Source organism: Rhinoderma darwinii, chromosome 10 (genome assembly GCF_050947455.1).
Source record: "Rhinoderma darwinii isolate aRhiDar2 chromosome 10, aRhiDar2.hap1, whole genome shotgun sequence".
Lineage (NCBI taxonomy): Eukaryota > Metazoa > Chordata > Amphibia > Anura > Rhinodermatidae > Rhinoderma > Rhinoderma darwinii.
In genome coordinates, this window is record NC_134696.1 from 85,558,073 (window position 1) to 85,572,916 (window position 14,844).

General features: G+C 44.1%; 1 protein-coding gene across 1 annotated transcript in view; it reads left to right on the top strand.

Moving 5' to 3' along the window:
* Positions 1 to 466: 466 nt before the first annotated feature.
* Positions 467 to 14,844, top strand: part of LOC142661529 (potassium voltage-gated channel subfamily A member 7-like) — a 42,578-nt gene continuing 28,200 nt past the window's right edge. Inside the window, exon 1 of the mRNA XM_075838940.1 lies at positions 467 to 1,066. Within this exon, the coding sequence (XP_075695055.1) occupies positions 467 to 1,066 (600 nt within the window). The remainder of the gene's footprint in view (positions 1,067 to 14,844) is intronic.

Genomic DNA, 14,844 nt, shown 5'->3' on the forward strand with positions numbered 1-14,844 from the left:
CTTGAGCTCTGCGAATCTGTTTACAGCACAGAATGAAGTGCAGCTATTGGTATGAAGGTCTGGAAAGAAGTATACAGACAGCAAGAGCAAATGTGACATAACGTTAATCCCCTGAGCCAGCGAGGCAGGCAGGATCACAAAACAGAAAGACCAAGCTTATGAGGGAAATCTGGTGTGTCTCCTCATTTAATGGAAGAAAACTCCACTGGAAGTAAACTTTACAAAGGAACTTTAGGATTTCAGGAACATTAGGCAAACTTTTAAGGGAGAACCAACCAGACATAATATGTAAACTTGTCTCTCCCAGCTCAGAAAAAGAGAAAGATTTTGAAAGTGGCCACCACATGAAGAAGGGAAAAGAAAATGTAAAAACTATAAAGAAAGCAGAATAACAAGTAAATTAAAAAAAACGAAAGACAGGCTATGGATATGATAACTCTACTGGGATTACCTTGAGAACACTTAAATGCTCTCAGTCATGGAGAACGGTGATGAAGTAATTGGGAGCTCGAACCTCGTGGTGGTATCCGATGAGAAGAAGTATGAACTTTGCCGCCTGAAAGACTGCTGTGAAAGAGTGGTTATCAATGTGTCCGGATTAAGGTTTGAGACGCAGATAAGGACACTGAGTCGGTTCCCTGAAACCTTGTTGGGAGACCCAAGGAAACGAATGCGATTTTTTGATCCATTGAGGAATGAGTATTTCTTTGATCGGAACCGGCCATGTTTTGACTCAATACTATACTTTTATCAGTCAGGGGGTCGATTAAGACGGCCCACTAATGTACCCCTAGATGTCTTCATGGAGGAGCTGATGTTTTACCAGCTTGGAGATGAAGTAATCATGAAATTTAGGGCAGATGAAGGATTTCTTAAAGAGGAGGAGAGACTTCTTCCTGAATGTGAGTTTATGAAGCAAGTTTGGCTCCTCTTTGAACACCCAGACAGCTCATCTGCAGCTCGTATCATTGCCATTATTTCAGTCATGGTCATCTTGATTTCTATAGTGATCTTCTGTTTAGAAACGCTACCTGAATTCCGAGATGAAAGGGATCTGTCTTTACCGGTAAGAGTTACAATCTAATTCACAGTAATTTAGTTGTTTTTGTGAAAATACTGGTACATCTACTATGAAAATTTTGAATGAAGGCACAAAGCAGGTGCACATTTCTTTTGGGAATGATGTCTGGAGGTTGGTTATATACTTCAAAAGAGCCTTTGCAAAATGCTATGACAATCATTTGAATTTGAGTGTAAAGCATGAGTTTACAAAAGTTCCACATTTTCTGTTGTAGTTAAAACTATTTTTCTTAAAGGCATTTTTTCACATCAACTATTCATCTTAGGTGTAAGTCTGGTAGTATCTTAGGGCAGAAAGTTTTACTAAAATGCTGAAAGTTATTAAAAAATAACTATTATATTTTGGGTACATTCAAGACCTTATATTTGCTTATACTGTTAATCCATGGAAACTCTTTTGTCAGCTCGGAGGAACGACAACTAAAGTTTTCTGTGTAGCCTAAATCCCAATGGTTCCAGTGGTTTGTCCCTTTATTAGCCACAAACCATAATATCAATGTCAAATTAAAGAAGAACGTCCGTGTCAAAGACTACCTCAAGTGACCAACCAGGGTTCTTATATTTTTCAAGATGCTGGTCGTGAAAGAGGCATACAATAAAAAATATTTGTACAATGGGAATGATTTTTTATGTAAAAATTTGCTGCAAATATTGTTCACTGTATTACGTTCTAGGTAGTTTCTCATTCAACAGCTACAATAATTTAACGTTAACCGTTTAACCAGTCATGACTGAGGAGTTCTATACTGGTTTTGACTGAAAACATTTCCCTTGGTCACACTTGCAGTTTTTGATGCAGTTTTGCTGCCAAAAGCCAGGAGTGGATAGTAGAAAAAAAAGAGGACACATAAGGCTAGGTTCACATCTTGTTTAAAACTTACAAGTAAAAGCTCCTGGCTCTTATGCCAAAGATATCATAGGGCTCCATTAACCGTAATCCTGAAAGTGTTCTTCCGGCATATGTCCGTGTAGTATGCATTGACTTACTTTTTGTTTTTTACTGTATAGAATAGATTGGTCGACTACACTTTTTCATGCAGAGGCAGGTATACGCTTTTTTTTTTACAATGAGACTCTTTGGGTGATGTATGCCAGTGGCATACATGGGAGCCTTTCGTTGGAGGTATATGTTGGGAAATACTCCAGACGTATTCGCTTACGACGGAAGTCTCTGGTGTGATGTCCTTTGTTTATACTTTTCCTTCCTTTATGATCCACTTATGTCTTTGGCTACCGTAAACCTGCATCAAAAACTGCATGTGTGAATCCAACCTTACATCTATGGCTGTATTAGGCAATCTTGACAACCACTTATCCTCTTAAGTTGTTCATAGGCACACTGAAACTTTTGAGAATACAACTGACAATGAGAGTTTACAGCAATAATCTTTGTGACAAATTTTATTAGAAATTTACATAGATACTACTATGTTTCTAGAAAAAAAACAAGTATAATCAAGGTAACAAAAAATTAAATAAAATTGGGCAATGAAGCTTTCATTGCACGGGGTGAATCTATAAGTCTAGCTTCAGTCATACAGTTACAGTATGCTGGACCTCTGAGCCAACAGACCAGGTATCTAAAGTTGGCCATAGATGCAAAAATATAATGTTTGCTGGACAATCGCGTTCATTCTATTGAGTTGGAGAAGACGAGCTGCTGTGAGACATACCTCTGGTGTCCAACCGGCCAAACCTATTGTCTGCCTACATAAGACAGGGGAAGGTCTGACCGCCTCCATTTTCTGTAGAAAATCGATAGAATCCTTTGAAATTGAAAAAGTGAGAAAAATATATCCCCAATCCGAGTGGGATTCCAATATATTCAACTCAACTATGATGGAAATGATTTTCCTCATAGATAATCATCCCCACTGTTGCAAATATTCATCTGTGTATTCTTGCACACGTGCGCTTTCGTCCCATAGCTGTAGCGTGTATCAGTAACTTCTGTGAAAATTAGCTGGAAAAAATTCCTTTGGCCAGAAACGATCATGTCACTACCATAAAAGTAACAATTAATATTATAATAATTATTGTAATGTCTATGTGTTCACTCTCACATACCTTCAGTCTTTGTATAGAGTGGAATTATGAACCACTGGATTATGGCACCCCTCTATGTAGACCAGGGGTCTCAAACTCAGCCGGGTAAGTGGGCCGCATATAGAAAAAATGGGAAGTTGACGGGTCGCATTACTTTCAAATATTATACAATACTAAATTATTGTTAATCAATTAGTTATTTGAACTACTACTACATTACTATAATACTAGATTACTATAATAATACTACATTAGTATAACAATACTACATTACAATAATACTGCATTACTATAATAATAGCGCTAGGTTTAAAATTTGAGATATTTCTCCACGTGCTTATTTCAACAATCCAGTTTTCCAGTTTAAGTTTCACTAAATGCAGTCCGGCGGCTCAGTTAGCAGCGTTTGGCAGACACACATGTCAAGATTCGGCAGCCCCTTTTTAGATAGTGCCACAGTGCCCTCCGTGGATCCTGCCGCAGTGCCCTGGGTGGATGCTGCCGCAGTGCCTTCTGTGGATGCTGCCGCAGTGCCCTCTGTGGATGCTGCCGCGGTGCCCTCTGTGGATGCTGCCGCAGTGCTTTCTGTGGATGCTGCCGCAGTGCCCTCTGTGGATGCTGCCGCAGTGCCCTCTGTAGATGCAGCCACAGTGCCCTCTGTAGATGCTGCCACAGAGTCCTCTGTAGATAATGCCACAGTGCCCTCTGTAGATAATGCAACACACCCCTAGATAATGCCACAGTGCCCTCTGTAGATGCTGCCACAGTGCCCTCTGTAGATGCTGCCACAGTGCCCTCTGTAGATGCTGCCACAGAGCCCTCTGTAGATGCTGCCACAGTGCCCTCTGTAGATGCTGCCACAGTGCCCTCCATAGATGCTGCCACAGTGCACTCCGCAGATGCTGCCACAGTGCCCTCCACAGATGCTGCCACAGTGCCCTCCGCAGATGCTGCCACAGTGCCTTTCGCAGTTGCTGCCACAGTGCCCTCCGCAGATGCTGCCACAGTGATGTCAGGGGCTTGCCCAGAGATGGAGTCCCGGAGCAGAGCTGCTTCTAGCACTCTGCCTGGGATTCCAGCTCTGCTCCTGACATCACTGTCCATATATGGACAGAGATGTCAGGGGCAACCCCAAAGCTAAAGTCCCGGGAAGAGCGCTAGTAGGCTCTTCCTGGGACTCCAGCTGTGCTCCTGATATCACTGGGACTCCTGCTTTGGGGAAGCCCCTGACATCATTGTCGATGTATGGACAGCGATGTCAGAGGCTTCCCCAGAGTCCCAGAGCAGAGCCTATACTAGCGCACTGCCCGGGACTCCGACACTGGGGAAGCCCCAGACATCGTGTGTCCAAACATGGACACATGTCAAGATTGGGCAGCCCCTTTTTAGATAGTGCCACAGTGCCCTTGGTGGATGCTGCTGCAGTGCCCTGGGTGGATGCTGCCGCAGTGCCCTCTGTGGATGCTGCCGCGGTGCCCTCTGTGGATGCTGCCGCGGTGCCTTCTGTGGATGCTGCCGCAGTGCCCTCTGTGGATGCTGCCGCAGTGCCCTCTGTAGATGCAGCCACAGTGCCCTCTGTAGATGCTGCCACAGAGTCCTCTGTAGTTGCTGCCACAGTGCCCTCTGTAGATAATGCCACAGTGCCCTCTGTAGATAATGCAACACACCCCTAGATAATGCCACAGTGCCCTCTGTAGATGCTGCCACAGTGCCCTCTGTAGATGCTGCCACAGTGCCCTCTGTAGATGCTGCCACAGTGCCCTCTGTAGATGCTGCCACAGAGCCCTCTGTAGATGCTGCCACAGTGCCCTCCGTAGATGCTGCCACAGTTCCCTCCGTAGATGCTGCCACAGTGCCCTCCGCAGATGCCACAGTGCCCTCCACAGATGTTGCCACAGTGCCCTCCGCAGATGCTGCCACAGTGCCTTTCGCAGTTGCTGCCACAGTGCCCTCCGCAGATGCTGCCACAGTGATGTCAGGGGCTTGCCCAGAGATGGAGTCCCGGAGCAGAGCTGCTTCTAGCACTCTGCCTGGGATTCCAGCTCTGCTCCTGACATCACTGTCCATATATGGACAAAGATGTCAGGGGCAACCCCAAAGCTAAAGTCCCGGGCAGAGCGCTAGTAGGCTCTTCCTGGGACTCCAGCTGTGCTCCTGATATCACTGGGACTCCTGCTTTGGGGAAGCCCCTGACATCATTGTCGATGTATGGACAGCGATGTCAGAGGCTTCCCCAGAGTCCCAGAGCAGAGCCTATACTAGCGCACTGCCCGGGACTCCGGCTCTGGGGAAGCCCCAGACATCGTGTGTCCAAACATGGACACCGATGTCAGGGAATTCCACAGAGTCCTGGAGCAGAGCCGATATTAGCGCTCTGCCCGGGTCTCCGCTCTGGGGAAGACCCTGACACACTGTCAATATATGGACAGTGATGTCAGGGAATTCCACAGAGTCCCAGAGCAGAGCCTATACTAGCGCTCTGTACGGGACTCCGCTCTGGGGAAGACCCTGACACGCTGTCCATATGTGGACAGCGATGTCAGGGAATTCCAGAGTCTCGGAGCAGAGCCGATACTAGCGACTCTGTGTCCCGTGGGCCGCAGATGACAGCCCCAAGGGCCGCATGCGGCCCGCGGGCCGCGTACTTGAGACCCCTGATGTAGACAATGAGAGTGTCTTGGACCTGAGCAGGTAGCCCCAGAAATGTATATTTCAGAACCCAAGGCACGTAAAATGTGGGTCTCTCATGTAGCAATATTTCATCAAAGTTAGGGGGTGTCTGACAACAAGCCTGTTGACTGTTTCAAATGGCAAGTAGCAGAATTATGAATGCAGCTCTGGAGTATAATACAGGCTATAACTCAAGATCAATACAAGATAAATAATAAAATATATTTACAAAGTTACTACATTTTGTATGTGGATTAGATGTTTACAAAATGTTGAAACATTGTTCTTATACATGCACCCTAAATATAACTATATACAAAATATACACTTTATATTACTGGTAAAATCCTTCCGCATACCTGCACTGTCACCTACATGCCACAGATACCGCACTCCAGATGACAGTCCCATGATGTTCTGTATGTGGCACTACTGTGGTGGCACTAACCTGGGGCATTAGACATTGGGGAAAATATATTATAACTGTCGTTTTAAACTTGTTTGCATTGCTGGGAAATGTGCCAAACGTATTAAAAGGTGCAAATCTCTTCCCCTTTTCTTGCTACTTTTGGAAAGTGACGAGAAAGGTAAAAATTTTAGTGTAACTATGGTGCTTACCTTTGTTATGCTAGAAAACTGGCGTAAACCTTTTCAGGGATAATTTCAGTCTTTCTGCTCTCTGAAATGGGGTAGTCTGTTTTCAAAGATCCATTTTCTAATACCACCCGATCTCTATCAGTTATAAAAAGTGTCTGGAAGACCTGATCTGCCCATGCAACACACAGACACCCTATTGATATTGATGGGCATCATGTAATGCTTTTTTTCCCCTGTGGTGGTGCTGCAGGACACTCAGTCATTAGCTTATTTCCAAAGGACACTACTAATGGAAAGGTATTGTCCAAAGTTGGCAACCCCTTTTAAAGTTTCTGCTTCAAAGACGGACATCTGCCAAAATGTTGCCTCCAACAGTCTGGAGGTTTATCAAGATACAATGTTGTTACCAGCACAAGGTTCACTTAATCTGATGTGTGGTTCCTGGAGTGGTTGGTGCTAGTGGGTGATAAATTATTAAATTTTTCCTTCCATAGTTTTTGGAAAATGACTGGAGTTCCACTATAATGTACTCATGATATAGGTTAAAGGGTAAAAATGATAAACTTCCTTCGCTACCTCTATTTAAACTTTTCACAGATCTCACTCAACCATGGGTGGTCGGACAGAGGGACTTTGGTACACATTTTTCAGGGTGCATTTATATATAAGGACTAGCACAGCAGAAAATCTAAATACGGCACCGATCATATTTCACACAACCCTAAGGCTGGCTCTCAAGACAAAATCAGATACGCCATGCCACAAAGGAACTGGATCCGAGCTGCTCAAGTGACGAGGACTCTTTTAAGTAAAAATTACTCCAGTAATGAGAATGAAGACTAGATATAAACTATATATACCATAATTAACGCTCCATAAAATGTTATAGTTAATGCAGAGCTATTCTCTTGTCATCTAGTATTTACATAAAAGAGAGGGCTGAGGTAAGAGGGGGCAGCAGCCCACCAGGCCACATTTTGATGGGGACTCCTTTCTCCTTCTGTGTTGTTTATGATCTCTTCTGGGCAAGGAGGATAAGAAATGGTCATAAATGTGTCATGAAGACACCAATATTTTGGACTATTTATCTTAAAAATGGAATTCCGGTTTCAACATTTTTGTTAAAATCTCAATGAAAATTTGAGTAACTTTGTAAATGTATTTATTTATTTTTTACTCTTTTTGTACTTCTTTTGCGTTATTTTATTACTTTCTCCATACATACAAAATGCATACTTTTTCCCAGGGAGTGTTACCCTAAAGACTCCCTACAAGCTGGATCTCTTCATGGAGAATCAGCACCTCCATCAATCCTCTATTTAGAAATTGTTCCTTTCAAATTTCTGCTGGTTGTCCTTGAAGACGGATAACAGTTTTTCTCCACTCCAACGCTTCCTTCACACATAGGGGGGAATTTATTAAGACTAGCATGTCATACGGCAGTCTTAATAGAAATAAAAATTGGAGTAAACTCTGACACATTAATAAAAAGGCGAAAACCTCTTTATAAATGTGTCGCATCTTTCAGATTGGCCATGCGCCACAATTATGGCGCAACAACTGTGGCCATGCGCCATCTAATCCTCCTCAGCTTCACCCATGAAATAAAAAATAAAAAAACACATAGTCACCTCAGGGCTCCTCTTCTCCCACTATGGAGACAGAATCTTACTCTAGGCATGCGCACTGAGAGATGCGTAGATGCTCAAACTGCTGCTTAGCGATGTATTTCAGTCAGCTGACGTAGCGGTTCTGACATGCGCAGTAGTTACATGTAAACGCTGAACAGACATGATGAATATGTTCTGCGTTTAAATCAACTCTGAATATTTATACAGCCTTTACCTGCGATTGGTGAGTGCTCCTGGCGTCCCAAACTTCTCCACATGTGTGGAATTTTTAAATTTAGGCTCATTTTAAATTTTTTATATTTGATGCACATCTGTATTAAAAATGTTGATAGCTGCGATGCATCACTGTAACTTGTATCATTGTGATGTTTTATATATTGTAAAACAAATTATTTATATGTAAGTTCTATAATGATGTTGAATACTGTAATGAGACACATGGTATATATACCTCCAAATCACTATGTATCATTATGCTGGAAAAGGTCCCAATGTGGGATTGAAATCTTGCACCATGATGCTTCAATAAATCACAGTGTTTTTTAACTCTTTACCTGGAGCGCTGTGAGATATATTTTTTGTTTAGATATATGTGTATACAGGTGCAAGAACGCCTGTGACTGCAAATTTATACAGCACACAAGAAAATGGTGAGAGTACACTGCGAACACTAATGTCACCTAAGCCACTAAATATAAATAAATATGCATTATTGCTAGATCTACTTACAATAGGGAGGTTCTTAGCGAACACTTTGATCAAATTGTGTGAGCCCATCTGCCACGACAAGGCGTCCTCCATAGGTGGGGACCTACTCTGCACATACACCTAAAACTGGGACTAAGCCTACATATATCTGGGGATGGTAGAAAGCAGCATTAAACTAATTAAAATCTCCCAGGGCAGAATGGTAGGAGTGCAAGATCAAAAAATGGAGGCAGTCACTAACCCCACATATATGGATCACATAAACAGTGAACATGCTGGAACTAATGGCAGAACAAATAGTAGGTGGAAGATCCTAAAGTGCCAGTTTCGGGAATTCGATCTGAAATTGAAGAAAAGATCTTCAAAGGTTGTGTTTTCTGGAATACTGCCAGTGCCATGCGCAACACAGACAAAGCAAAGAGAGTGCAAGCTCCGGTCTTGGTGTAAGATAAAGGGTCTGGGTTCATAGAGCACTGAGCTGACTTTGCATTGGGGTCAGGGGCGTAACTAGGAAAGACTGGGCACCATAGCAAACTCTTGACCGGGCCCCCCCCCGGGTGCCAGCCCCCCTTATAAATAGTGCCCCCTGTAGAATGTGCCATACAGCCCCCCTGTAGACAGAGCTATATAGCCTCGCCTATAGACAGTGTCACACCCCATTTGTAGATAACGCCCCTACCTCCCCCTTGTAGATAGTGCCATACAGCCCCCCTGTAGATATTGCCATAAAGCCCCCACTGTATATAGCGCTATACAGCTCCCACTGTATATAGTGCCACACAGCCCCCTCCCTTGTATATAGTGCCACACAGCCCCCCCTTAGTAGAAAGTGCAGCACAGCCCCCCACTTAGTAGATAGTGCCACACACAGACCCCTGTAGATTGCGCCACACTCAGCCCCTTGTAAATAGTGCCATACAGTTCCCCCATGTGTATAGTGCCACACAGATCCCACTTGTTTATAGTGCCACACAGCTCCCCCTTGTGTATAGTGCCCCACAGCCCCCCTTTGTGTATAGTGCCACACAGCCCCCTTCCTTGTGTATAGTGCCACAAGGCAATGGCACATCCGAGAAAGTTGTATCAGCCAGGGAGATGTCACTCAAACATGGAAATGTGGGTTTGGAGGCAGGACTATGTGACTCTTCAGGATAGCGGCACCGCCCCATGACCACCTAATGAGTAATTAGCATATATTGTGCTTGCTGCATCTGAAAAAAACATACAAGGGAATGTTTGGAAATATTGACAGGTCATGTATTACCGCAGTTTCCCATGAAATATACAATGAATTGAGAACAATTCCATCTGCCCTGCAATTTTGTTATTATAAATATATCCTATATAATTACAGATACAGAACCAAGCTCTGACATATACAGAGTACCACAACCAAGCTCAGTACATAAATACAGCACTAGAACCAAGCTCTGACATATATACAGCACCAGAACCAAGCTCAGTACATACATACATACAGTACCACAACCAAGATCAGTACATAAATACAGCACTAGAACCAAGCCCATAAATATATACAGCACTAGAACCAAGCCCATACATATATAGCACCAGAACCAACCTCCGTACATAAATACAGCACCAGAACCAACCTCAGTACATATATACATCCTCAGAACCTAACTCATTACATATGAACAGCCCCAAAACCAATCTCATATGTATATACAGCACCAGAACCAAGCTCAGTACTTACATACAGCATCAGAACCAAGATCAGTACATAAATACAGCAACAGAACCAAGCTCAGTACATATATACAGCACCAGAACAAATACAGCTCAATTTAGTGAAACCCCTGCCGTATAGGTTTGTACGGCGTAAAACTACAGCTCCCAGTATGGCCCGAACAATGGTGAGGATATGCTGGGAGATGCTGTTTCGCAAAAAAATAAATAATATCATGATCATACCACCATCATCTCGCTGCAGATCATACAGTGACTACAGTGCTGATTAGAGGCAGAATAAGCATTTACATTAAGTGACTCACTGGTGACGTCTCAGATTCTAGTTCTTTTCTTCTCCCTCCGGTCCAGACATCTATGATGGATTTCTACCAGCCATGACCCATTTCTGCAGTTTTTCGCTCAGATATCTTCAGCTTCTCACTTTTAAAACATTTTTGCACCTATAAACGAAGTTAAAATTCTCAACACTTCTAAATATAATAAAGGGCCATACACTGTTTCCCTGATTATAATAGTACCATACACTGTCTCACACACACACACACACACACACACACACACACCGTTCCCCCTGAAGATAGTGCCCCCATAGCCCCCTGTAGATAGTGACCCCCATAGAGCCTCTGTAGATAGTGACCTACATAGAAGCCCCTGTAGATAGTGTCCCGCATACAGCCCTCTGTAGATAGTGCCCACATATGGACTCCAGAGCTGCAAGACAATAGTGCTAACCACTGAGCCACCGTGCTGCCCTACATATGGCTTCCCTTATAGCTAGTGCTCCATGTATAGCCCACCTCTGTATATAGTCTCACATATAGCTCCCCCTGTATATAGTGTCCCACATATAGCCCACTCCTGTAGACAGTCCCCTACATATAGCCACCCTGTAGCTAGTGCCCCACAGGTAACCCACTCCTGTATATAGTGTCCCACATATAGCCCACCCCTATAGAAAGTGCCCTAAAAAATATCTCCCCTATAGATAGTGCTCTACATATAGCCCACCCCTGTATGGTGTCTAACATATAGCTCCCCCTTTAGATAGTGCCCCACATATAGACCCCCTTGTAGATAGTGCCCCACATTCCCACATATAGACCCCCCTGTAGATAGTGGCCCACATATAGACCCCCCTGTATATAGTGGCCCACATCCCTACATATAGCCCCCCCCTGTAGATAGTGGCCCACATCCCCACATATAGACCCCCCTGTAGATAGTGGCCCACAAATAGATCCCCCCTGTAGATAGTGGCCCACGTCCCCACATATAGACCCCCCTGTAGATAGTGGCCCACATCCCCACATATAGACCCCCCTGTATATAGTGGACCACATATAAACCACCCCTGTATATAGTGGCCCAAATATAGGCCCCCCTGTATATAGTGGCCCACATCCCCACATATAGACCCCCTGTATATAGTGCCCCACATACCCACATATGGACCCCCTTGTAGATTGTGCCCCACATACAGACCACCCCTGTAGCTAGTGCCCCACATCCCCACATATAGACCCCCCTGTATATAGGCCACATATAGACGACTCCCCCTGTAGATAGAGCCCCCACTAAAGATAATGCCACTCACAGTTTTATGAGAAAAAACAAACAAAAAACGTTATATACTCCCATGATCCAGTTCCCACGCTGTGGCAAGTCGACTGGAGCTGAATGACGCATCGTTCAATGACGCTGATTGGCGGGGCAGAATGACTTGCCCCGTCAATCAGCGCGTTTCAAGCTTGGAAGCGGCACGATGACATTATCGTGCCGCTAGCCAATCAGCGTCATTGTAAGGCGCTGAATGGTCAGGCACGGAACATGCCCTGCCATTCAGCGCTAATGCATGTATTTGGCTGTCGCTAGTACTGGGGCCCCCTTGGTGCTCGCAACGCCTACGGGCATGAGAGGGCCTGTGTCGCCCGGCCCATACTTGTTGGAGGCTCTGCGGCGCGGGCCCCAAAGTAGCGGCGCTACCGCTGTAGCAGCCATAATGGCTGCTAGCGACGCCACCGGGCATATTGGGGGGCGTGTCGGCACGGGCCCCCTCAAGCCGTGGGGCCCGTAGCAGCCGCTACGGCTGCTACCGCGGTAGTTACGCCACTGATTGGGGTACAATCTTTATGCTGATGATGGATTGCACCTAAATGGAAGGGGGACCACTGTGCTAGGGGAGGTTTCCTAAATGGCTGGAGGAGTATTTAACCGCTTCAGGACCGGCCTATTTTGAGCCTTCAGGACCAGACACGGTTTAGCCATTGTTAGCATGCATTAGTTAAACAGCTATAACTTTTTTATTTGTTGCGCTAGCGACGTGATGTTTTTTCCGTAGAGAATGAAGGTTTATTTTTTTTATCATTTTTATACACATCATTTTTGCTATTTTAGAATTTTTAGGCTTAAAGTTTGAAAATAATAGTAAAAAAAAATAAGCTTTTTTACCTTTTAGCAATTTTTTTCTGGTAATAACATAATTTTGCCCTAAAATAGACCTTTTGTTTGTGATTGTCTTTGTCTACCGTAAATTTTAATATATTACGTGTTTATTTTAAGGTAATTGGGTCAGGGCTAGCGTTACGACAATGATTGGCCGGGGGACCGTTTCTTTGGGGGTGGGTATTTTATATGTAATTATTATTAATTTTTTTTGCACTTTATTTTCATTTTTTTATTACTATGGTCTGTCCCTCATAGGTCAGAAAAGACTTACTTACTTTCTTCTTTTAGACCATGTTTTTCCACTATAACTAGGGCTGCACAGCAGCCCCAGTTACAGGGGAAATCAGCCCTCTTATAGTGACTATTGTCACTAATATGGCTGTGCTGAGTCTAGTAAGACCCAGTAGCAGCCTGCCACTAACGGCATCCCGGAAATCATGTGACCAGTCACATGATCACCGGGACCAATAGAGGGAGCGGCCGGGAACTGGTGAAACTAGATGAGAGGGGTAGAGGTGATGTGGTAATTGGTGGGCTAAACAGGCCAGCCAGAGATCAGGGACTGGGCATAACAGCTAGTAAGGAGATTCCACTGTTACAAGCTAAAACAAAGGACAGTATAATTAACTCCCAATAAAGCAAAACAAAAAAAAAATGCAGGATCCACCTGTAATCGATCACATCTAAGATATGAACTGAAATGTGAGCAGCTCGATCCTGCATGTCAGAGACACACAGGATCCGCTGACACTGAACCCATCTGTCCGGCGGAGCTGACGAATGCAGGATTCAGTGCAATATACAGCTGCTCTGTATACAGGATACAAAGCAGCTGTATCTCAAAAAGTAAAAATAATTTTTAATAAAATGCATTTAGGAAGTTGCATCAATCACACTGATGCTTCATTTTATTAAAAAAAAAACAACAATGTCAAAGGTGTACATAGCCTTTAAAGTGTGTATGATGGATGAACCAAGTAATGCAGTTGAGTTGGTATGGGTGGATCTTAAAATGGGAATAGACAATGTGAATTTTTGAATATGTTACAAACCCCCTAGCAGTGATGAGGGGTCTGTGTCTGAACTGCATAATTAAATGGAACAAGAACAAAGGGAAGTGTGATAATTTTAGGTGATCTTAACTATCATGATAACCTGGAAAAATGGGTTTTACTACACTAGTACAGCCAAGGGAAGAAATTTCCTTTCTTTAGTGCAAGATAATTTCCCAGGGCAGTTAATAGAGGACCCAACTAAAAATGGTGCCCTAACTTTTGTTATACCTGACATTGCATTCTGTCTGCTGATGTTTTACTAGGCCTGTTTACGTTGGCCGTTGCAAAGGGAGACTACTCTGGGTCATCGACCTGGGGTTCCCAAACAGCAAAGTCCAGATCCCTGTATAGGGGTCAAAGGGTAAATACCTGGGGTCCCCTTAGACACAGTGGGTTCACACCATCCTTTGCAGACCCCGTGACAGTTTGCTCAGGTCATGGACCCCGCTGACATTTCCCTGGCAAAAGTTTCTGACCTGGCCCAACAATTATCTAGGCAACGTGTCCGCCAGGATCAAATGCATCAACTTTTACAAAACAGGTCCACACATTTAAATGCTTTGTCCACTCCAGCTGCTCCTGTTATGCAACTGCCACCACCTCAAGCTGCTGCCTACAGTCCTGGATTTCATCTTCCTCGCTATGAAGGTGATTTAAGTTTTGCAGAAGATTCCATGAACCAAGGCATGATCCATTTTGAGGTAATGGTGCAATAATTTGCTTCTGACCTGGCAAAGGTAGCCTACATCTTGTCTCTACTGTCTGGTGAGGGGCTGGCCTGGGAATCCCCTTGATGGGAAAGGAACAATCCCATCATGTTTGACATTCAAGCATTCCTAACGACTTTTAAAGAGGTGCTTGAAGAACCTGGTCGGGCATTATTTACTGTAGGACAATAT